The sequence below is a fragment of the Vipera ursinii genome (genome assembly GCF_947247035.1).
Source record: "Vipera ursinii genome assembly, chromosome: Z".
Classification (NCBI taxonomy): domain Eukaryota; kingdom Metazoa; phylum Chordata; class Lepidosauria; order Squamata; family Viperidae; genus Vipera; species Vipera ursinii.
In genome coordinates this window covers 117,732,778-117,757,639 of record NC_139517.1, presented here as the reverse complement: position 1 = coordinate 117,757,639, position 24,862 = coordinate 117,732,778, and the positions used below count along the sequence as shown (strand labels likewise).

Below are 24,862 nucleotides of genomic sequence, written 5' to 3'. Positions count from 1 at the left end.
GAAGAGTGGCTGTGGACTAGATCTCATTCCCCATCAACAACGATTGGCAATGGCCTTGGGTAAAGGGACCAAATCAGCATAAAACTGCCAGTCAGCCACAGATCCCACAGCTGACCCAAAGGTTGATGGTTGATGGTATTGAAGGCTGCTGAGAAGTCAAAGAGAGCAAGGATAGATGCACATGGTCATCTTTCCCTTGCCATAGATCATCCACAAGTGCAACCAGTGCTGCTTCTATTCCATAATTGTGCCTGAAAACTGACTGGAAGGAATCTGTTTCATCCAGGATCTTCCAAAATTGCAAAAATTTCATTTTGTATATAGAATGGAGAGAAATTGTCCATACAGGTGGGATCCAGTGATGTTTATTTAAGGAGGGAGCAAACCAAATTCCCCTTAAAAGGGGCTGGGAATGTGCCCTCCTGCAGTGAGAAGTGGGTCTCATTCTTGCCTGGACCCAACTTCTAGTGACTGTCCTGGAAACTTTCACCAACCAGGAGGGACAAGGATCTAATTGTTAGATGATTGCACTGACAGCACTGAGGACCCTGTCTACGTCCTCAGATCTAACAGGACGAACTGTTCCCAGATGACTAAGCAAGTCCTTTCCCAGGCATCTTGAATGGACCTGTGTCAGGCATGGGTTCCAACTGGAATGAGTCTGAGTGATATTTTCCATTAGGTATTGAACAAATTCCTCTGCACAGCCCTGAAGATGATCATCCAAGCCCTCCTGTTGCAGAAGGGACCAAGTGATCCAGAATAGGGCCACTGGGTGACACTGCAGACACAATAAGGGCAGAGATACAATGCTGTTTTGCCACTCTTGCCGCCCTGAGATAGGCCTTAATAGCAGTCTGTGTCCAGTCAGAGTCATTTATTGTTTTCCTCCAGCAGTGCTCTAGGCATTTATTAACACTTTTTAGAACCCATAACTCCTCTATGAATGACAGGAAGCATCAGGAATGATGGCTCAAGAGAGGCTGCACATGTGTGATTCTGTCCAAAGTCTTGGCCACTCTTTGATTCCAGGTGGTTACCACGGCTTCAGCAGGGCCATGCAGCAAAATCCTTGAGATATCCCCCACATCCCTCTAGAATCCATTTGGGTCCCATAGTTTCCAAGGGGTGGAACACAAATGGGTCCAGTCTCCCTGTGGACAGGGGTGACATAGGAGAGTCTCAAGGACATCAAGGCAGGATCTGACCATGGCAGGGAGGATAATGTTAAATTTCCCCACCAGCTCACATTGCCATTGCTCTGACAATAAATTATGTCTGGTGTGTGACTGAGTTGGGTCAATGTCTTGAACTTGTGTGCTGCTTCTGAGATTGAACCCAGGGATGGCAGATTGAAGTCTTCCAGAACCATAAGTCTAGGGAACTCCTCTGCCAGCTCCAAGACAGTCTCCATCAAACCAGGAAGGGAAATCACCATGCAGCAAGGAGGCTGTACACTGGTAACAATCTCAAGTGATCCTGTGAGCCCAGATTCAGAAACAAGGTCTCACAATCAGAGACTTGGGGAGCAAGGTCTTCGAAGGCCATTGGGATGCCTTCCCCTGTAAGGGCCTGCTCTCTGGCTCCCATAGCATCCCATGCCCATCATTCCTGTGTTGTCCTGCCCCATGTTCCTCAAGATGATTGTTCCCCTCTGCCCTGGTGTCTCCTCATAGAGCCTCCAGCCATTCTTATTCTCCCAGGCATCCTGGGGAGACAGGTGAGGGAAGAAGCCCCCACGGTGCTATAGCTCAAGCTCTCAGCACCAAGATTCCACTCCTCCTATTATCCACCAACACCCACATTGTCATCTGTCTTGGACTGGTCCTTCTCACTTGCCCACCAGGTGCAGAACAAACTCTTAAGGGGGGGGGCTACAGACATCCACTCTAGGTTCTCCTCCTAAGAGTAAGCTCTCAGGGATGCCGAGGCCCTAATTCTTAAGCCTTCTTTAAAAAAATTATTTAGGTTGACTTGAGAGGGATCTGTTCCTTTCCTGCAGCTCTTGCTTGGAAGAGAGGGGGAGAAAAAAAATAAGGGAGGTGTCCAATTCTAGACTCATGTTTCACTAGAACTACCATTTGCCTCTGATAGAAAATGATGGAATAAACCAATCTATGACTAATTTTCACCAGTAGCTATGAAATAGCTTTGAGCATAGCATCTACTACTTTTTTAAAAATTTAGTTATTATCACAGTGATAACACAACAGGAAGAATATTCTAAAGTGAAAGTTCCTCATTGATATTTGTTCATTTTAGCTTTGGGGCAACACAAGAATGTGCCTGAGGATGAATTTAATTTGCACACTGCTGCTGTTATTAAAATGCTATATGCTATGGAAAATGGAGAACCTAAATCTATAGATGTATGGATAGACTAAAACTATAGATTCTGGGTATGCTTTAAGAAGGTATAACCACATACAACTATATTTTTTTAAAAAAAATTTATTGAACAGTAGCCCCAAACCATGCTGAGAAAAGCTCAGCAGTTCCATTAAGGAAAATTAAGTTGTTTCAGAAGAAAAATGACTCTGGTCAACATATGTTGGAAATAAATATAGGAATAGTGACAGCTGCAGAACTTCAAAATGCCTGATCCTTCAGAAGATTATTAATTTGTATTGCCCCATTGTCCTGTCCCTTTTAGTAAATTCACACTATGAGCCTCCAAGTTCAACAGCTGTTCTCCAACAAAAAGTCAACCATGGATCTGCCACAGGATCAAAACTGGGCACTATTGTCAAATAATACAACTTTAAATCACATACTAGAATTACAATTTTGATACTCTTTGGCTACACAGTAGTCTGTCCTCTCATCTTGACTCTAATCAATGGCACTAGTTAAATGATAATGTTAAATAACCACATGCATGGAAAAACGAATGCTATCCAGATTGATTGATGCATATTACAATTTAATTTAATTTAATTTATTAATATTTCTATACCGCCCTTCTCCCTGAGGACTCAGGGCGGTGTACAGGGCAAGAATAAAACACAGAAATGTACAAAAATTAAAAGATAATTAAATGCATGCCCGATTAAAATACAATTAATACATAGTAAAAACCCCAATAAAAATGATAAAAAACCCCACCAATCCCCCTCATGCCAGGCCGGCTTGCTGGAACAAGTATGTTTTCAGATCGCGGCGAAAGGAGCGCAGATCGGGCGCCGTCCGGAGCTCAACCGGTAACTGGTTCCATAGCTCCGGGGCGCCCACAGAGAAGGATCTCCCCCTGGGGGCCACGAGACAGCATTCTCTGACCGGTGGCACCCTGAGGAGGCCCTCTCTGTGGGAACGCACAGGGCGCAGGGAGCTTGATGCCGGCAGCAGATGTTCCCTGAGGTACTCCGGCCCCATGCCATGGAGGGCTTTGAACACCATTACTAGCACCTTGAATCTCACCCGGAAGACAACTGGCAACCAATGCAGCTCACGGAGCAGAGGTGTCACATGGGAGTATCGGGAGACTCCCAACACAACTCTCGCGGCTGCATTCTGTACCAGCTGGAGCCTCCGGGTGGTCCTCAAGGGAAGCCCATCATTTGGCAGTAATTATGCCAAATGATGGTGCATATATATATATATATATATATATATATATATATATATATATATATATATGCGCCACCATTTGACACATATATACATATACACATGCATATCCATATATGTATGTACATATGAATACATACATACGTGTGTGTGTGTGTTCATGCAATGAAAGATTTTTAACTAAACCTACGCCAATAATATAATTTCAAGCCTGGGACCTGTAAACATGAATTTTGTCTTCTCTGCCTGTGGTGGGTTTGTAAAATTTTGGGGCACTTTCAGAGACATTCTAATATAAATTCAAAATAAAGCGTCAGCCAAGTACAGTTCCCTAATGGCAATTAATATGTTGTACTTTAGGCTACATTTTAAAAACATTTTAATTTGAATATATTCTTACTAAAATGATTCATGGATATATAATAGTTTATACAATACAATTTAACTTAGCCTAGTGTCTAAATCCAGGCTACAGTCAGACGCCTTAACCATAATTTGTATCCAAAGCTTGGTTCTGAGGAGCTTATTCTGAACCACTGTCCTGCCATGTCCTCTGGGCTTGGGAGAAGGGCAAGGTTTTTCGTGAAGCAGCCATAAGGGCTCCAGGGAAAGAGGAATGGGTTCAAAATAACAACCTTTCAGAAGGGTTTGCTCTGTTGTCTCTATAGAGTGCCTGCAGTCTTCCTAGGACTAGCTGGCAACTGTCTCTTCCTTTAATATAATAAACAAAGCAGGAAGCACTGTCTGGCCAGCAACTGCAAAAAGTGGCTAAGATCCATGCTGCACAGAAACTACAATCCAGGAGTTCTTTATTAAGTCTTCCAGTACGGCTTACTATATTGTGTGTATTCATGGGTCAAATTATTTCAACTTCTAGTTTTGTTAATGTTATGTAGTGGGTCCGACGCAAGGAAGAGACGCCAGCTGGAGTACGTGTTCAGCTCTTTATTGTGAAGGGGGTGCGTACTGGAGAACAAGGGCTACCTGGCCTCCTTATATACCTAGCCAGGCAGGCGGCCAGCCAATGGGGTTGGCCCTAGGTTTCCCGCCGAAACTAGGTTTCCCACCAAAACCGTCCAGGCCACTCCCCCTGGTGGTTGTTGCTATGCAGGATACATAACACCCCTCCCCCCTTAGAGAAAAACCATCCTACAACTATATACAATGTGTGCTAATACATATGCAGCAAGTTGGTGGTCACTTGCAAACATAGTCCGCTAAGTATGCTGGTGTCCTGTGGGGCCTGGTGGACCGTCTGGGTGTGGCTTCACCCTGAACTGGAACATCTGGCTCGTGATGCCCCTGTGCAGGGTTGAGTCCGGCCGTCGGATTCCCGCCTCTTATGGTGCCCTGCCACTGCTGCAGAGTCTGTTGCAGGAGGCCGTCCTCCTCTAGTTCCGGTTCTGAGTCGTTTCCAGATGGTCTAGCCTCCCTTGGGGTGTGGCTATCCTGTTGGCCGTAGGTGGTGCACTCAGGGACCCTTCCTCTGAGCTGGTCGATATGTCACCTTATGTGGCGATCCCCCTCCACCCCCATGATGTAAGAGAGAGGCCCAGTTTTTTCAACCACGATCCCCGGAATCCATGGATGTCCTGCCCCGTAGTTCCTTGCCCAAACCAGGTCCCCCACATTGAGTACCCTGTGTGATGCAGGCCTGTCCATCTCCACTGCTACTCGGTCTGGGTGCAAATGGTCAAGCTTGGTGAGGAGGGGCCGTCCCCATCGTAGTTCTGCTGGGCTCTTCCCGGTGGCAACGCACGGTGTGGTGTGTTGGGCGAGCAGAAATTTCGCCAGTCTATGATGCCAGTCCCCACTGATGATGCACCGGAGTGTGTCCTTGGTTGTCCTTACCATCCATTCAGCTTGCCCGTTAGTCGATGGGTGGAAGGGCGCGGAGGTGGCCTTCAAGAACGCCTGGAAATCATTAGCGGTAAACTGAGGCCCGTTATCAGACACAATTACGTCGGGGAGGCCGTATGTGGCAAAGAGGGCCCTGAGTACCTGGATTGTCCTTGCTGAGGTCATGTTGGGAACAGGGACTACCTCCAGCCACTTAGAGTGGCTGTCCACTACCACTAAGAACAGTTGGCCCTGGAAAGGCACCGCATAGTTGATGTGAATGCGGGACCAGGGTGTGTGTGTGGCCTCCCACCTGTGTACTGGGGCGTGGGGCATTTCTGGCCTGGATCTCTGGCATGTGTAACAGGCCTTGACCCATTCCTCAATGTCCTTGTCCAGCCCTGGCCACCAGAGGTAGCTTCTGGCCAGTGCCTTCATCCTAACCACACCCAGATGTCCCTCATGTAAGGATTCCAGTACCCTGGCCCGGACTGCTGTGGGAATGATGACCCTGCTTCCCCAAAGGAGGCAACCCCGGTGCATGGAGAGCTCGTGTCGCCTGGCGAAGTAGGCCTGGAATTCGGGCCCCGGGGACTTGTCCTGCCACCCAGTGCAAACCCATGAGTGTACCCTGCTCATGATGTTATCAGAGGCTGTGCTGGTTGCAATGTCCTTTGCATGTACTGGGCATTCTGGTAGTTCCTGCAGAGCTAGGATCTGTGTTGCTGGTGCCAGGTCTGGTTCAGTGGTGTCTATGGGTAGCCTACTTAGGCCGTCTGCGTGGCCCATCTCCTTCCCTGGTTTGTGCACCAGCTTGCAATTGTAAGCTGCAAGGAAGATGGACCACCGGAGCATTCTGGGAGATAATATTTGGGGGGGTCTGCTTGTCTGTTGTGAACAGGCCTTGCAGTGGTTTGTGGTCTGTGTAGACGGTGAACTCCCTGCCATACAGATATTCGTGGAACTTCTTAATCCCTGCCACGATTGCCAGGGCTTCCCTATCTATTTGGGCGTAGTTCCTCTCTGCTCCAGACAGCGTCCTGGAATAGTAGGCTATTGGAACTTGAGCCCCATTAGGCTCGAGGTGGCTTTGTTTCGATGAAGTGTGTTACTGTGGACTTGTCAGACAGTAGTGCTTTTAAAGCTCTGAAACTTTGATCATGGACGGAAGTCCAGACCCATGCTGCCTTCTTGTCCAATAACCTGTGAAGTGGTTCTGCAATGGCTGCCTTGTGGGGCAGGAAGGTGTGATAGAAGTTGAGCAGGCTCAGGAATGCCTGTAGCTCTGCCTTGTCCTTGGGTGTGGGTGCCAGTTTGATTGCCCTTACCTTGGACTCTGTGGGGTGGATCCCCTTGGCATCTACCCTGAATCCCAGAAACTCAGTGGAAGGAACACCAATGCTGCACTTTTCCCTCTTCAGTTTGAGGGCAGCAGTGCACAGCCTGGATACCTCCCTCAGTCTACCTGGCAGCTCTTCTGCTGATGCTCCTGCGATCAGGACCTGTCGTGTAGCTGCTCCTCCAAGTTTGAAAACTTGCAGGCGACGGCGGCTTCTCACAGGGCGGCGATGTAGTCGGCCCCGGACTCGTCGGGACGCTGGTCCCTCTTCTCAAACTGCAACCTCGAAGCTAGTTTGGACAAACGGGGTCGGATGTTTGCATTGAGCTTGGCGACAAGGTCCCAGTAAGAGACGGTTTCGATGGCCCCCGGGGCAAACAGGTTTGCAGCGACCTCGAGGAGTGCGGGTCCGCCTATGCAGAGCAGGGCTGCCGCCTTTGAGCCATCCTCCGAGATTTGGTTGAACCTCATATACAGCTCAGCGTGCGACAGGTATCGGGCCCACTTTTCTGGGTGGTGGGTGTCGAACTCGCGGGGTTGCCCTGTTCGTGCCATCACCCTTCCATTGGTTCTGTGGCGTGCGGTTCAGTTGCTTGTTGCGGTGGCCAGAGCCGGTCTCGGGTCCCTCGCGGTGGCTGGCGGTCGCGTTGGGGAAGAAGGAAAGGTTCCTCTTTCCCTTCAGCACGCAGTGCGTTCCCCTAGTGACTTCAGCTCTTCTGTTGGCAGAATCCCACCTTCGTCGCCACTGTTATGTAGTGGGTCCGACGCAAGGAAGAGACGCCAGCCAGAGTATGTGTTCAGCTCTTTATTGTGACGGGGGTGCGTACTGGAGAACAAGGGCTATCTAGCCTCCTTATATACCTAGCCAGGCAGGTGGCCAGCCAATGGGGTTGGCCCTAGGTTTCCCGCTAAAACTAGGTTTCCCGCCAAAACCGTCCAGGCCACTCCCCCTGGTGGCTGTTGCTATGCAGATGCCTGCACCAGGATACATAACAGTTAATACAAAAAGATACTAACTGCAGTGGCAGTTGGAAATTTTGGTTTTAAAATAAAAACTAACAGGAAAAAACAGTTGAGTTACATGAAAAGCAAACTATACATGAAATTGTGAATAGTCTTCCATTTTCTTAGTTCCGATGAAAAAATTCAGAAAAGCTCAATTCTCTCTAGAAGATTACTTGGAGAGTAGGTCTCTTTTAGACATGTGGACTTCAGCTCTTTATTCCAAGAAATGGCTGGTTCTATAAATTTGGGATCAGTTTGGGTATGGAAAGCAGACAGTCTTCAGTCACTCAGGCATGCTGAATCTCAAAATAATACAATTTTCTTAATTCCAGAACTGTTCAGATATGAATACTGAAAATCAGGACATCTGGAAGGCACCTTGTTAAGGAATTATATCCAGAATGAAATCATTTTGAAATCATTCACAAAGCAACCTTTGGCTGTGTGTTTCCCTGTGGCAGAGGTTTTGTGCATATGAGAAATATGTGCATTATTTCATCATTTCTGAAATAAATGTTGGATAAAGGTAATCTAATAAATGAATAACACATGGATAACCTGTGTCCAAAAGATGCACACATTCTACAATTTATTTTAGAAGCCCAAATAATAAAAGAGCAATTTTATTAGTGTTAAATAAAAAGACTTAAACTCATATGACAAAAAGTTTGAATTTCAATAATGGTTGTTATGCATTTTGCCATTTTGAAAAGGACAACTTTTCTGAGTCAATGAAATTACATGCTGTAATCTTGCCATTTCTGACTATACTTTGAAATTCTGGACAGAATGTAATTACCTTTTCCTTATCAAAAATAAGCACTGCAATGGATTGTAATTTCCTCTTTTTGATTCTAACTGCTAAATGAAGAATGTTTCTTAATCCAAATTTATCAGCTCAGGAATACAAACATTAGCTTTGAAGACTAAGTACTTTCTTCTGTAAACATTGCCATTTTCTGTATTTTACTTCCAATGTCTATCAATTACCAAAGAATCATCATCTTCATTAAAATAATGATCATTAATTGATGTCCATTTTCGTAATTAAATCACATTTTCCTCTGAGCTATCAGGCAATATACTGTATACCAATACCATCATGATTTCTAACGTCTAGATCAATATCTGTAAATTGGGTCACTCAGAATTAATTATGCTAGTGGAAGGCAAATTGCAAAGTAAAAATAGAGTAATATGTTAAAATAATATGTTTAAGAAAGCTGCAATACTGTATTCTGAAGTTTTGTGAACTGTAGAAAATAGAAAACCAAAATTAAAAGGATATTTCTGGGTTCATTTGCTTGCCTTTGCATGAATTTCTAAAGACTGGGTTTATCTAAGCAATAGTCTGCTTAATAAAGCAGTGTAATTGGGCAGATTCACACATATGCACAAACTGTGGTTTATTTATCACAATGAGTGGGTTCATACTCCACATTAAGCAAAAATCAAGTTACACCGTAACTTAAGAGTAATGTGAAAACCAAGCCATAAAGTCATTAGAATTTCTGTATTCTTATAATTTATCACTAAACTTAATGTTATAAATCTTAACAAAAATCTTTTAGCAATGCCTTTGTTTTAAAGTTTAAAGTCTTCCCCTATCCAATTGTGACCAACTAAAGGGGGTGGTGCTCATCTCAGATTCTCAGTCAAGGGAGCCTATGTTGTTTGAGATGTTTCCATCATCATGCGGCCAGCATAAAAATGTGGAACATAGTAAATTTTCCATCCAAAGCAGTACATATTTATCAACTTGTATTTGCATGCTTTCAAATTGCTTGGTTGGCAGGAGCTGGTGCAAGAAACAGAATCTCACCCCATGGCATGGTGTTTGGGTCTCAAACATGGTCTGTTGGCTTTCCAACCGACAAGCTCAAGTGTCTTAACCACTGGGCCATTGTGTCGCCTGCTTTAGTTTTACAAAAATAAAAACCTATAGGATCACAGCAATGTTTTATTTCAGATAAATTATGCACTCAAGTTGATGTGAATGTTTGTTTCTGAACAAATACTGAATTGTAATTTAGTATTTCCTTGAATAAATGTGTTGAATTTAAATGGTATTTATGGAAGACATAATAGCTTAACTAAGGGGAAAATCCCAGAGAACGGTAGTTCACAATTTCTTGACTAAGTCAAAAAAACCCCAATGTCTATTATCAAACAGAATCTAGTAATATTTGTCTTTTCACTTCTATCTTCAATGAGCTTGCACGTAGTTGTTTAGTGTCAGTGCTTCCTTCCTTTAGCAAGCCACTGACTTCCATCTTAAGTTCTAATTTACCAATAAGGGATGGGCAGGTAACAAGTAATCTTTTATAAGTGCTTTTCCTCACTTGAAAGGTCCTTCAATTTTAAAGTTATCATCAGTAGCAGCAAAAAGACAAGCTATTTCTGCTCAGAGTTTAAACATCTCTTAGGATGGGTGTACCACAATGCAAAAAAGAAACATGACATTAAAAAGGTCTCAATAACCTTGCAAAAAAATTATTGGCACTCCAGGCCCTGTTCATATTTCACATTATGATCTCCATTCAACCTCCCAAGACTTCCTGTTGGGGATGATATATTACCTGAAGAAGTTAATGATATTTCACATGTGGCTTAGAAGGTTAGTTTCCCCTTGTGTTCAGATTGGAAATATCCTCTTTGCAGTAAGAGGTGGTGAGTGCTTTCTTTTCAACATTCATATTGATCACAATTAGTACTTTCAAAATGCAATGGCTTGTTATAATGAGGCACTTCCCACTGGCAGAGTAACCTATAAAATGTATTTCCTTAATGGAAACATGAACATTTGCACATTTTTGTCATTAATACTACATTGTTATTCCTGATTGATATTGTGGAGACAACATTGATGTCTTATTTTACTTTAAAGCATGAATGAAGTGTTCTACCTTATCCATGCATTACTGACTGGTTAGTTTTCCTCAAACTCCTATTTTGCAAACAGTAATATGGTCAACCTGAGTTACACTCCTTTAATATTATTAGCAATCCATACTTTGAGAACTAGAGGTTTTTTTCTATTTGAAGGGTTCTTATTTCAGTTCCTGCAATTGTGTTCTCTTCCAGCATAAACTGATTTACTCATAAGCCTTTCATTAAAAGATATCTTCTCCTCACGCCATCAGATTGAGAAGGTGATCTCTGAATATCTAGTTATTATCTAACTAAGAAATGCAAAAACTAGTTTTATCTGTCACACTAACCCATAATTCTCTTTAGTTGCAAATTTTCAAACTGTAGGAATATATGGTTTGTAAATTAGAGTTGCAGCTTGTTATGGTGTTTAACTCAAAAAACTGTCTCGGTTAGAACATTTAATAATTTCAGGCCTTTGATAGAACTTGTTCCCTCCCCCAACTAACATATGCCATTAAATATTTGATTTATCCAGTTTTGTATTATTAAAAATATTTAATATTGCATGATAAAATTTCGTCTTAAGAAAGGAATTCTTCCACCCATTGCTGGTTGTTTTTTTGTTGTTAAAAGAACATATGACCTTCAATTAATAGTATAAGAGAACTATTGTTTTCAAAAAAAACTAGGAGAGGAGATAAAGAACTTCTAGTCTGAATGATGGTTCAAAGTTATAGGAAATAGAGAGAAGCTTTAAAAAAATATTTTAACACATCTGGCACTGATATTTGCTGAGTGTCCTTGAAAAGGCATTTTTGAATATTTCTCCAAAACAGTGAAATGTTTTTCCTTCAAAGTTACATTGTGTTTTGAAATATTTGTGAAATAATACCTATAAATACAACTAATTAACAGATAACAAATATATGTAAAAAAAGCAGTCCATACATACCTATATGCGTTTGAGACATAACATCAGCTAGCCTATGCGCAGCCCCACTGCCACCACTTTGTGTTGAGGATGAAGAAGTGGTAGATGTGGTTGAGCCATGAATGGCTTGGCTGATCCAGTGCTCCATATTTATACTCCCTTGGCTTGAGGTCGGTGTTCCCTGTGAATCGCCCTGCACAGAACCTTCATCTTCCGAACCAGAGGAAGTATCTAGCATGGCAGACAAAGCAAGGGCTAAGATTTTATGTTGCAGTATTCAGGCACTGACCCAAAGCGAAAAAGGTCAGTTCAAATTGCAGTGGTGGTCCAAGAATTTTGCAAAACAATTCAGGAACCATTTTCTGTTGAGCTATGGGTTTAAGTAGTTGGCATAACTTTGAATATACTGGTGTATCCATGCAACAAAATTGAGCCATTACAATAATTTTCTCCAAACAACTAGATATCTTGATTTAGAACTTATATCAAAACAGGAAATGTTGTTGTATTATTCACAATTTAGTCAGAATCATTGCTTTATTCTAAAAGCATTTCCATTCCCAAAGTAGCAATTCTCTAACATTAGTAACAGTGTGCAATAAACACCAGATGCTATAAAGCTATAGCAGAAGAATATCTGGTTTGGCCACAGCGGGAACTCAAAATCTTCAACTAAGAACTTTAATATGGCAGAATTAAGTGAATAACACACAGCAACAGAAACGGCACTCTACAAATTTCTTCATATCCCTTATGATTATTTCACAGGACATCTCAAAATATTTGCAGTGAGAGGAATTAGGGCCTAGAATAGAGACAATATGTGTCAACTTTGGTAAAGGAATGGAAGCAATCCATATCTCTGGCCTCTTTTTTGTAGTCCTCAGAAGTCACCAGATCACCATGCAACAATGAGATATGATTTCAGTTTTTGTTTAATGTGCTTTTGTTCATGAAATGAAAAACACAATAAACTTCCAATAACTTGTAAAGCTATTTCACTTTTTACAGGATTCTAGCCTTGGAATCCTGTAAGTACCTTGGAAAGTGGCTAAAAGCACACAGACTCCCTGATGCAAAATGATTTCCTGGCTCTGGTCAGGTGAAGTGTGCAAATCAAATCTATCCTGCCACAATGCTATCGGCAAACAAGGTCTGTGTACTTTAAAAGGCCACACTAAAATGACTTTAAAATGCCACATTAGCATTCTCTATGCAGCTATATCTACCTATCAAGAAATCTGGTCCCAAATTATGAAGTACAATACAAGATACTCCCAAGCTACTGCATTGTAACCCCAGTAGTCTTTTTCTTTCTTTTTTTTAAACTCTTATTTGATTTTTTTCCTTGGAAAGTTAGAGAAAAATCAATGTTCTGGTAAGAAGAGAGGTCCATGTCTAACCTATGCAGGAAGCCAGAATGCTCTTTCTTTTCTAATATTCCTATGTACCACTGTCAGTTGAGGCTTGCTGCTCAAGAAAAGGCTTTAATAAATAACATAAAATTAGATGCATCAAATGTGAGAAAAGAGATGGATCAGACAGGTTGTTGTAACCAACACATGGCGGGGTTCTTACCTTGCATATTCATCTACACCTATTTACTGTTACAAGTGCTCAAAACAGCTTCTGAAATCCAAGTAATACCTTTAGTACGTATATATGTCCTTACCTGGAGGGGTGTAGGCATCCATTGATGTTTGCACCACCAGCGAACGTCTCTTGGATGGCATAGGTACTGCCATCTTCCGTTCTTTATGTTTTGCAAGAGCTGCCTGGACTGCTTCTGTGTGGACATCTAGAATCAAAAACCTACGTATCAGTTTGGAACCCCAACAAAAGTTAATAAACGCAGATAGTTTCTAGAAGACAATTAATCTTGTAAATTCCTTAGAGACCTGGAGTCAATTCTGCAGAAGTTTTCCTAGTGAAAAAGCAGCAAGCTATATATCCCAGTCAAGCCAAACACAACTCTACATTAAAACTTTACATTATTCTAGAAGAACAAAAGCTGAAGCCCAAAATACAATGCCTTGAAAATACATTCTATTAGTAACAATAAGCAAAAATAGTTTATTTTAGGGCAACCATTTCTGCAGGATCTGCATTTGGATCATTCCAGCTAATTAAAACCTTTTACCTTTCTTTGGAGGTTCATTCGAAACACAATTTGCTGTTTGGGATTTTCTCTAGGTTGCTTTTAATTCTTAATACTTTAGTCATATACTAATATAGACTGTCTAAACCAATGATGGGAAAAGTGAACAGAACATGGCAGAACACAGAAATAATTTCAATATTGTAGGTTCGTCTGAAGAACATTATTATGTAGCTTCTTCTTTTCCAGATGTATAGTTCAGATGGGTTATAAAACAACTCCTGTGGATCCCCACCTGACTATGCAGCATTGTTTAAACAAGATTATTGTTTTCAAAAACTTTGAGACGGTATATAGTTTAGACTTAATTCTTTTTAAAATGAAAGTTCTATCAAGATTTATTATAGCATAAAATACAATGAAGATTAAAAAGGGGGAGGGCAGGATTTAAAAAAGAGGGGGTGGGAAAGGTGTTGCCTCTTGATTCTTTCCAAAACAGTAAAATACTAATACATTTACAACTTCAGCTTTTTGCATTGTCTATAATTATTACAAGCCACACAAGGTACTATACAATCATCAAAGTTTCAAACCTAATTCTAATTTTACTTTCCTATTTCAAGCTTAAAAAAAAGAGTATCCCAATAGATGCTAGACCAAATAAAATTTCTTTTGTTTAAAAACAGTTTACATTGCAACTAAACTAAATCCATATTTCCCTGTTGTGGGAAATGATAATATTTACACTTATTAATATGGATATTAATATCATATAAAAATCATATGCTTTCAAATACTTTTACCTTAAAGAGAAAACTCTTTTATATTCATTTTAAGATTCTAAACATTTCTTAAGAAATCTCATCTTTATAATTAACATCGATTAATGCATCTTTTTTAACTTTTCACATACATACACTTAAATAAAAAATAAAGAAAAATGGAAGGTCAAAAACTTATCTTTCCCTTTTTTCCTCTTAATATAAATACTTTCCAAATTTAATTTCAAAATATTTCTACAAGCTTTAAACTATAACCTATTCATCCCATTTTCAAACCCACTTTATAAAACAATGCATTGGAATGTTCAATTACATATGTCAAACTCCTCCACCTTGCCCTCATAAAACAAAACTTTTTTCTACATAAGTTTAGATTAAATTTCTTACGTTTAGACTTAATTTTTGACCAAAGCAGAAATTGTAAACTGCCTGCATTAGGTTGATTTGCTCTTCTTTATTCATAATTCTTTTCTTCCATTATTAAATTGAAATTAAAAATGAGGTTTTTCCCCAAACTGAATGTCTTATCATGTATTGAAGGCATGAAGTTTGCCAGCACTATCATGCTAGTTTGTATTATATATCTTTGCTTCCCACTCAATACAAATTGAAAAGACTAAGTATATAAAGCATGGTGTTCCATGGTTTTTGGCAAAAGCACCAAGACAAACAGTAGAAGGATATCAGAAAAATCCCACCTGTGCTATAGAATTTTGCATGAAATGTATTCATGTGTGAAATTAATGGATATTCTGAGAAAGATATGTGTTTGTGTGCAAAGGAAGGAAGGAAGGAAGGAAGGAAGGAAGGAAGGAAGGAAGGAAGGAAGGAAGGAAGGAAGGAAGGAAGGAAGGAAGACAATATAATTTTATAACCTTTTTGTTGATTTTATACTGCACACAAAATTATTCTATATTTTAGAAGCATAAATATCTACCTGACCTAATAGATGCTTCCATCAGCCTCCTTGAGAGCCTTATGAGTGTGGAGAATGAATCTGGACTCTGCTTGGAGAACCCTGTAGGGCTGTCTGTGTCTGGATGGCAATGGACTCAGACTCTAGCTGTAGTTTGCTTTAAAGAAGTAGAGGAGTAAGAGTCTTGCACAGCAAGCTTAAGAACAGTCCAAGGAGAAGAGCATTTGAAGGAGTGGATGGATAATTATTGGGCAGCAACCTTCCCAGTGGGGAGGAAAGGGAGAGGGAGGGCTCAAGCAGTCTTACGTATGCAAGAGGACAAGGTCTGACCACCTCCCCAATGCCTTGAGCTTTATCTAATGTGGGAAGAAAGAGGAATAACTGATATGGAATAGTAGTGAAGGACACAACTGAGGTGAAACAAGCTGGATTGCAAAGAAGCACTAGATTAAATTGAATACTGAAGGGAAAAAAGAATAATAGAGGAATTATGAGAAGGACATGAATTATTTATAGTAGAGTCATTATAGTAGTTGAACCATGATTGTTACCAGTTAACAGAGAGAACAGGATAGGGATTGAAAGGAAGGAAGAACCCAGGTTAGCCAAGGGGAAGGGATCAAAGTGCCAAAACTGAAGAGTGGGAAGGAAGGTTGGCTGGATAAACATCTCCTTTTGTGCATGAGGCAAAAAGAGAGAAGAGATGCTGTTCTGTTGGGGTGGAAGAACATAGGAACAGGAGCTCTAGGAGCCAAAAAGAGAATAAATCTAGGAATGGGACACTTGGAGAAGGGAGTAAAAGCTAGAAGCATGTTCCTTCTTCTAGAAGCTACTCTATTAAAAGTAGATTTGGAGGGCTAGATGCGACAAGTGGATGTAAAAGGTCTACACAGCCCTATTAAAATACCAGGTTTTTGAGATGTAAAAAAATATAAAGGGAGAACTCTCATGGCATGAACCAACCCTGTGACTGAGTGGGGTTTTTTTGCATCCTCACATAAGGTGGCAGAGCCATGCTTTGAAGGCCAAAAGAGTGGGGGACCTGCCTTGCTTCAAGAGGAAGAATATTCCATTGGGTGGGGGCAATGGCAGAGAAGACTCTCCTCCTAGACCCTGCCAGTCAAAGTTCTTTAACTGACAGGGTCCACAACACATCTTCCTTGCCTCACCTGGTGGGATGGGCCAATGTGATGGGATGAAGCAAGTTTCATAGATAGCCTGGCCCTATACCATTCAGGGCTTTATAGGTCATAACCAACATCTTGAATAGACCCAGAAGCAGTTCATGGAGCACCTCTTTTCTTTGGGCATACTTTTCAAGGGCAGCCTGGATAAAATAGGAACAGGAGGGTCCAGCAATGGTTTCTTGAGGAGGGGACACACCAGTTCCTCTTTAAAAAGGCAGTAAACAGTGCTGAATTTACCATTACCTTCTGAGAGTCTGTAACCAGCCAGGAGAGACCTAGGTGTTGGCATTTGCATTCCACAGAGCCTGTCCACTTCCTCAGGCTCAACAGAAACAAACTGTTTCCAGATAACTGGGTAAATCTGCTCCCTGAGCATCTCCACAGGACTTGCACCACATATCACATCCAAAGATTTTATCCTCCTGGAAAATTTATCTGAACAGCCCTGTGGGGTGGATTTCTGGGTCACCTTTTCTAAGGAGAGTCCGGGTGACCCTAAACAGTATTGCTGAGTGGTATTCTGTGGGTGCAATAAGAGCAGTGAAGTATTGATGCCTCACCACTCTTACTGCTATGAGGTAAACCTTAATAGCAGCTCTAACTCGTGTTCAGTCAAATTCATTCTTTATTTGCAACCAACAATATTGGCCAAGTGAGGTCTGAATTAAAGAGGTCATTCTGGATTTTTTTCAGTTGTGTTTTACACAGGGTTTCATGTGTGAGTATTGGATGGAATCTAAACTGGCCACTTTTATGTATGACCTGCAATTGTTTTGGAGGGAACTGTGCACCCTTCCTTGTGAAGCTACATCTTTCAGCATCATTAAATATCATCAGCTATCTTATCCTTTAGAGCCTCCTGTGAGTGTTGAGAATTGGTAGCATTGGATAGTTCCAATTGGTGTTATTAGGCAAAAGTTAATCCAATGCAATTTTAGTGTGGGGTGCCTACATTTATTTAGCATCTATGTAAAATTTATACATAATTTAAATAACAAATAACTATGACTCAGAATTAGAATAGAGCAAACAAAATGAATGCATAAGTAGTCTTTTCACCTACTGACTATTCTGAAACTTCTTTTTTGAAAACTTCTTTTTTTCATTAGAACAGGCAGGCAAGTGAAGAGAATATAGGGAAATTACATTTGAGAGTTAATGTTAATGCAGATGCATAGTTTAGTTTTGGGCACACAAATACAAATTTAAAAAGCTTTGGGGGTTTTTAACTGTAGTTTCTTCATCTTTATCACTGATAATAAAGGAACAACTGCCTACCATAAATAAAGATATTTACTAGAAACAAGCTCTAGTGAAATCAGCAAGGCATAATTCTGAATAAGTTTCTTTTTTCTTTTTTTTTTATATCTAGTTCTAAAGAAAGCTAGATAGGCTTGCAAGCCAAGACCTTGAGCTCATTATTCACCAATAAAACAAAGAAATGAATGGAGACCAACTGAATCCATTCAAAAGAATGTTTTTGAAGCTAAGCAAATTAATCCAATTTTAAAGCCAAAACTAAAAACTATGCTGCTTAACCACAAAATAAATCTAAGATGTTTTTCTTGGCCTTAGCTATCATCCTTCAAGAATTAAAAAACAAAACTCATAGTCCTTTTGGCGATCTCTCTAAACCATAAGATGGAAACTACTATCATGGATTCATATTCTTTTGCTTAAAGATTGTTTTCTATCTTAAATAAATTCTATCCTTAGCCACTCTTTTAGGCTGCGATCCCTTTGGCAGTTCTATGGAGGGCATATTCACAAAATGGCTGCCACAATAGGTATGGCCACAGTAACAAGACACTTCTTTGGTAGTGGTGGCTGAAATCCAGTTCTTTGCTTTGCAGGATGACAGTTTCTTATTTAATTTTTTAATTAAAACAATCTTAATAAAGGAAACAGGTGGCATCCAAAGCAGTTTCCCCTACCTGAATAATACAAGAAAGTAGAGCATTGTAGTAGAACGACCCACACTAACCACGTGCTCTACCACCAAAGTAACGACCCAATTTCCCACAACAGAACCTGTGTAAGAACATGCACAAACACACACTGCAGTAACCCTGAACATCATGAAAAGGAAACAGATCATCTATTCCATGGGTCCACAACCTCTTGCCTGAGGACAATACTGGTCCGTGGCCTGTTAGGAAGCGGTGAGCGAACAAAGTTTCATCTGCACATGTGCAATCAATAAGTAAACAATATCCCAACCCCCAATATCACCAACTAGCAGTCAAAAGACACGAAAGCTCCTGAATTTCAAAACTTAACCATAGTTAAGGGAAACTGAGCATTCTAGACCAAGCCATTCCAAAAATGCTAGAAAATTCCAGGAACTTAGGTGTGTATCTCTTTGTTGCCATCTAGTGGTTGTCAAGATGGCATGCACATAGCTGGTTGCTACACTTAACCAAAAGCTCCCTTTGTTTCCACTCATCATGCTATCTTAAGTAAATGCCCAGCTTTTCTGTAAGGATGAGCCATCCTTAGAGGGGCCCATAATGTGGTTTAGCTTTTCTAAGGAGTGAAAGCCCACCTAATATCCCTGCCTCTGCAGCCTTATTGTGCCTACTATCTTGCCTCTTCTGTATTTATGCCACTAGTCAGATATCAGCAGTTCCTAACAATTGTACTGTGCAAATGTTTTTGTGCACTATTTTTATTAAAGAAGTGACATGATTTGTTGCCTTTTAACTAAAACTGAATTTTACTTATTAATAAAAAAAACCTACAGCTATTATTTTAACACAGCTCCTTACTAATTTTTTGTGACTGAGGAATTTTGGGAATTGAAGTCCACGAGTCATAAAAGGGCAGAGTTTGAAGACCCCAGCTTTAAGCCTTCCTCAGACTAAACATGCTATTTTATGTGTTTGTTTGTTGAATTTAATTTGTCCCCTCCCCATCTCATTGCAAATGACTCTGGGCAGCTTCAATATTAGAACATTAAAAACCTAACAAATATCTTTAAAGGAATAAAACTAGAAATCCTAATCAAGATATAGTTAAAAGATGGGAAAGGGGGAACAAGGGGTGGGGTGGAGATGGGATTGCCTTTTAATTCAACAATCACCTCCAATGTGATTCTCCCGTTAGGGCCCCAGGATATCTGGCAGACTTCAGGCTCCTGAGGAAGCAGCAAAAGGTAGCAGCCAATTCCCCTTAGGGAATAAGATGTTCCACAGGGCAGAAGCCACAGTAGATAATCTTTCTCCTGAACTCTGCCTGCCAGAATTCCTTGACTGACAAGGTTGGCAGCATGCCTCCTCTACCAGTGCGGATGAGGCTATTATTTGTCTTAAGCACTGTGATATTTTTAATGGGATTATTACATTTTAAAACAGATTTGGGAAAAAGGTTGTTCTGTTTCATTCCAAATTATCAAAAATGTGAAGCATTGAATAAACAACTTTGCACATTAACCTTCCGCCTCCTCTTCTTCCTTTCCAGATTAGCTGGCCCGTACACTAGATTCAACTCATGTTTTTCATTATTCTTAGATGATCAATATCGGCTCTTCAGAATGAAGTGATGACATGACTAGAAGGATTATTTGCTTGCTTGTGCTCTAGCCATCTGTGCAAGATTTATTATTCAAACTGCTAGTCTTTCTAAATAGCCAAACAATACACAGTAAAACGTGGGACCAAATCAGATGAGACAATATGTGGTAAATTATTACAATTTCAGTTGTGCTCATTTTATCAGTACATACAGTAGTCATGTTGATAGTAACTCATAGTTCAATAGAAAGCTGAGTGAGATCTTCTCACGGTCAAAGTCCATCAGCTGTGGCTCAGCTCAGATATCAAGCATGTGGTTTGGCTAGTTTTGGATTAACTTGTGTAAACCTTGAGGTTTAGAAACAATATCAAATGAGGCCATTTGCTGTACAAAGCACTGGTTTACTTAACCATTCTTTATCAAATAAACATAATTGGCTGCTTTCCCATAACATGTTTAGCTCATCATCTATGGTTTATAAACCACAGTGGTTGGATTTGTACAACATGCTAAGTCATAATCTAAATAAGTTAATTATGGCTTAGTATTTTGTATGAACTGGAGTATCAACATATAATTTTAGAATTTATTTTACAATGTAAGGTAGAAGCTAATGAAGAGGCATGGGTGTCCTATCCCCAACAATCAATACAATCATTTACTCACACACTTCAACATAAGTTTTCAAACACCACCATAAGTAACAAAAAATGATATTTAATTATGTGTCTCGCCAGAGCTGATCTTATAACTTGATGATGGGTTAGACATTGTTCTTATTATATATTCAGAAAGCAAGCTATGATGTTTACATCAATTTAAAGTACAATAACTATGGAGGTTTTGGTGAACAACATGACTTACACTGATGATGTTACCTAACTGGGTAATGAAACATTTGCAAGCAAAGAAGCAAACTCAGGGAGCATTAAGAACTCCACACTTCGACTGTGAGTTACATATATTCACTTCTATTAGAATACAATTGTACCGTAACAGTTACTTCAAGCAATTATTTATATTTCTAAACTATACAACTATGCAATTTATAAACAGTTTCTCCAACTTATAGAATTAATTTCCCCAGCTGTTTTTCTAACCAAATATTCACAATTGTTATTAGCTATGTCAGTAGTTACATGGGAAAAATGACTGCTCAGTATGTGCATCCCATAAATGAAAATAATGGTTATCATATGAACTCCTGCCTTGGGCAGAGGGTTGACTAGATGAATTACAAGGTTCCTTTCATTCCTATGAGTCCGTCACTCAATTTCCACAGAGAAATTGTGGACTCAACGGCATAGAAATCAAATTATTCTGTACCCTAAACAAATATCTACTTGCTGTTCATATTTGAAACTATTCAATAGTCAAGTCTATATTTTAATTACAGATAGCTTCTGGTTCAGTTACCTAGTGATATTTGCAACAGAAGTAACAACTGATGTGAACTGAATTCTCTTTCAAAGTATATGAAGAACCACCTACATTTAAAGTATGTAAAAGCAGGCCAAAAAGGAAAAAGGAAAACAAAACTAGATTAAGTTAAGATCATTAACTAAATCTAATTCTCATATCAAAAGATAGGAGAAGGCTGTAGGTAATTATGGTCAGAGATGGTTCTCATAGAAATCAGGTTTGGCCCTCTGATATTTACAGGTTGTTCTCTCCTGATTTAGGTGATCCCTTATAAAACTGCACTTTCCTAGATGAAAGTTAATGGAATGAATCTTCCTTATGTTCTTTTGCTGGTATACACAAAGCACATTAAGATTTTCCTCTCCTAGGAAGGGCAATCATACTGACTTCCATAGTTCCTAAGACCCAGAAGAGGGCTAACATACTGTGGCCAAAAGGTGATTTATTACATTTATTACATTTTGGCTTAGAGCACCACACTCCATTCTTAGGACAATGCAATCAAGTGTCACCTAGTAAATATTTTAAGTTTCCATGTTAGTAAGCCAAGATTTTTTTCATCTTTCCTATGGAATCTCAAGTAATCTCACTCATGTGGGCCAGGCTTCAATCTTGTTATTCATTCACAATTTTAACTGAAAGTGCACCTTAATACTAGTTAATCTTATTTACTATGAAAACTACATGTTGGATAATGGAAATAACGTTGGAATTTAACTACCGGTAGATAGGAATTCTTACCAAACAATGAGTAGAGCTGAGCTTTGACCATGCGTAAGAATATTAAAGTATATTAAAGTCCAGTGTTCTTTTGTGGCCTCAGAATGGGGGAGCCTAACCATTTTTCAGCCTGCTTTTAAAGCTTTTTGAAATCTGGGCAATGTTGTGCCTTATTTTTATTTTTATTTTACATTTTCAAAGAAATGTACCAGGGCTTCATAGGCTATTTAAAGTCATCGTTCAACTCTGCATCTTATATGGATTTGCTAAATTGTCTATGATTGGTATTGATGCTGTTCATCATCACTTGTCAAACCACCAAATACATTTTGGCTGATTAGCTGTCTCTCTTTTAACCAATTAAAGATAGGCCAATTTGCATATTATGATGATCTCAATCTAAAGACCAGAGCTGAAATACTGAGGAAGTATACCTTTATATTTCAAAGGTACTACCAATACTTATTATAATTTTATTCTGCAATCCAATCTGCAATGTGCAAAATCAAAGTGGTCTGGAAAGAAAAAAAATCACAATGTCTTTTGTCTCACAGTCCTTGGTTATTTAACATTGCTATAGTGTACAATGTGACTCCCTTACTGCACCCAGAGAATACAGGTGAACAAAGAGTCGGGCAAGAATCTGTTGATGGGCCTTGATTCTGTATCTCCTTTCTTTCCCAACTGGTAGCAAGGACCAAATACCAAGCAATACTTTAATAGCAGGTGAGACAACAGAACAAAAGGAAGTACATTCAAACTGGCATCTCCTCCCCAACTCCAATCAGTTTCTTAGTCTCCATCTTGTCTTCTCAAGATATTTCCACAAATTTGGAGCTTTGGGATAAATCAGTGGGAAGTGAAGAAAACCACATATGGCCTATGCTATGGCCTAACAGTATAAAAGTAAACTAATTCTTGGAATCCCAATGAAAGCAGAGCCATTGTTATTATCTTTATGCAAAAGAAAAAGTATTTGCAAGTTTGAGGACAGAGACAAAGGTGTCTACAGTAACAATGGTTACAAAATGGCGGGTGTGATCAGGAGTACGTAGCCCCACCCCTTTTTAACATACTAATATAAAACATACTACCTCATTGGCTTATAAATCAGGGCAATGTGTCAATGTGTATGATTAAAAGTACTGGGGCTATGATTGCCCAGTTATATCCACCTTCTGAAGCCAGCGACTATTGTTGTAAAGCGTCTGGCATATATTTATTATTAAGGGGAGCAAGAATTTAATAGAATTAAAAACTGATAGGAGTGAGGTAATTAATATCAAAATTTTATTTACTTTATTAATGAAGCACAATGTACTTGTGACAATTATTTAATGCCTTCAGATCAAGTTGTCTTCTGAAACTTGCATGAAAATTACAATTTATAGTACACCCCTTTTCTTCCCTTGAAAATTAGCTGAAAATGGCTTGCCTCATCCCACTGGAAAAGAGGCTTCCCTGCCAACTTATGGTGCTTCTGTTGCTTGCTTTGGGGTAGAGCAGTAAAGCTTAGCACTGTCATAACGCTACCATTATATTGTTTTAAATAATAAGTTGGGTGAACGGAGGAAAGGGAAAAACTTAGAGGAACACATCCCTTATCTAATGGGCTTCAGAAACATAAGCAAAAACCTGGGGGTAAAGAAAGGGATGGTATCCTTAAATCAGCCCACTGACTGAGTACATTTATCGGCCATGGAAATTTTACGTGGTTCCCAGAAGATAACAAATTATTTTGATATTAGATATTGATTGCTTGCTCAAGACCTGAACTGAAACATGTTGCATGGCAATGTTTTATTGAACATTTGACTGTCTTGTGTGCTTAACTGTGCACATGCACACACACGCACAGATGCACATCCCATCTCCACAAAGAACGTCTTCAATCATTTGCAACCAGCTTTTGAATTCTTTGTTAATCCCCTCAAATGGAGCAGATTTAGATATAATTTGCTTCCTTGTAAGAGACTGTACCAATACATTTGCATGATAGTAATGCTGATTTTTATTAATCATAAATTAGTTTAAGCACTGTATTCTCCCTCCATCAAATGAAGAATATTCCCCATCAGCAAACTTACGTTAATCTTACTCAGTCTACAGCCATTGCTGCTACAGAAATCATGAATGTGCTTAGCAAAAACTGTTTGAAAGCTCAAATTTTAGGAATTATGACTATATAATTAATTTTGCTGCCAAGTGTCTATTAGCAATGGGATAAGGGTATGTGCTAATTGGAAGTGACAGGTGATAAAGCAGTTAATGTGCTATGATCAAAGTGGCTGAATTACAGTATTGTGTAGTCTCTTGTATCTTCCTTGTCATTAGCCTGCTGTTATCATGGAGCATAGTGGACGATCATAACATGAAAATGGATATGCGAATGTCATTAACAATCAGCCCCTGTGAAATAGTCTCTCACCCAGAGCACAAGTCTTTCTGCTGAGTACAGTTACAAGTTCTAAAGTAAGCTTTTTTTCTTTTTTACTAAAACTCTTGATTTATTCTCAGTATGCACAGATTTTGAGAATTTTATCCTTGGCAAGCACAGATCTGGCTTATGCACTATTTTAAGGCAAGCTTTAATGAATAAGATGAATGATCAATTGGGAGTGTTGCTGGTTGTACCAGCCTACCTGTTGCGGTGGCAACATGATATGGAG

The 24,862-nt window shown here is 39.9% G+C and overlaps 1 protein-coding gene across 2 annotated transcripts in view; it reads right to left on the bottom strand.

Annotated features, from left to right (window-relative positions):
- The window catches only part of DIP2C (disco interacting protein 2 homolog C), a 348,741-nt gene that overhangs the window by 85,030 nt on the left and 238,849 nt on the right, over positions 1-24,862 (bottom strand). For both annotated transcript variants that reach the window (XM_083378215.1, XM_083378214.1), the window contains exons 5-6: positions 13,228-13,353; positions 11,577-11,786 (exon numbers count right to left, since the gene is read on the bottom strand). In XM_083378215.1, the coding sequence (XP_083234341.1) occupies positions 11,577-11,786; positions 13,228-13,353 (336 nt within the window). The remainder of the gene's footprint in view (positions 1-11,576; positions 11,787-13,227; positions 13,354-24,862) is intronic.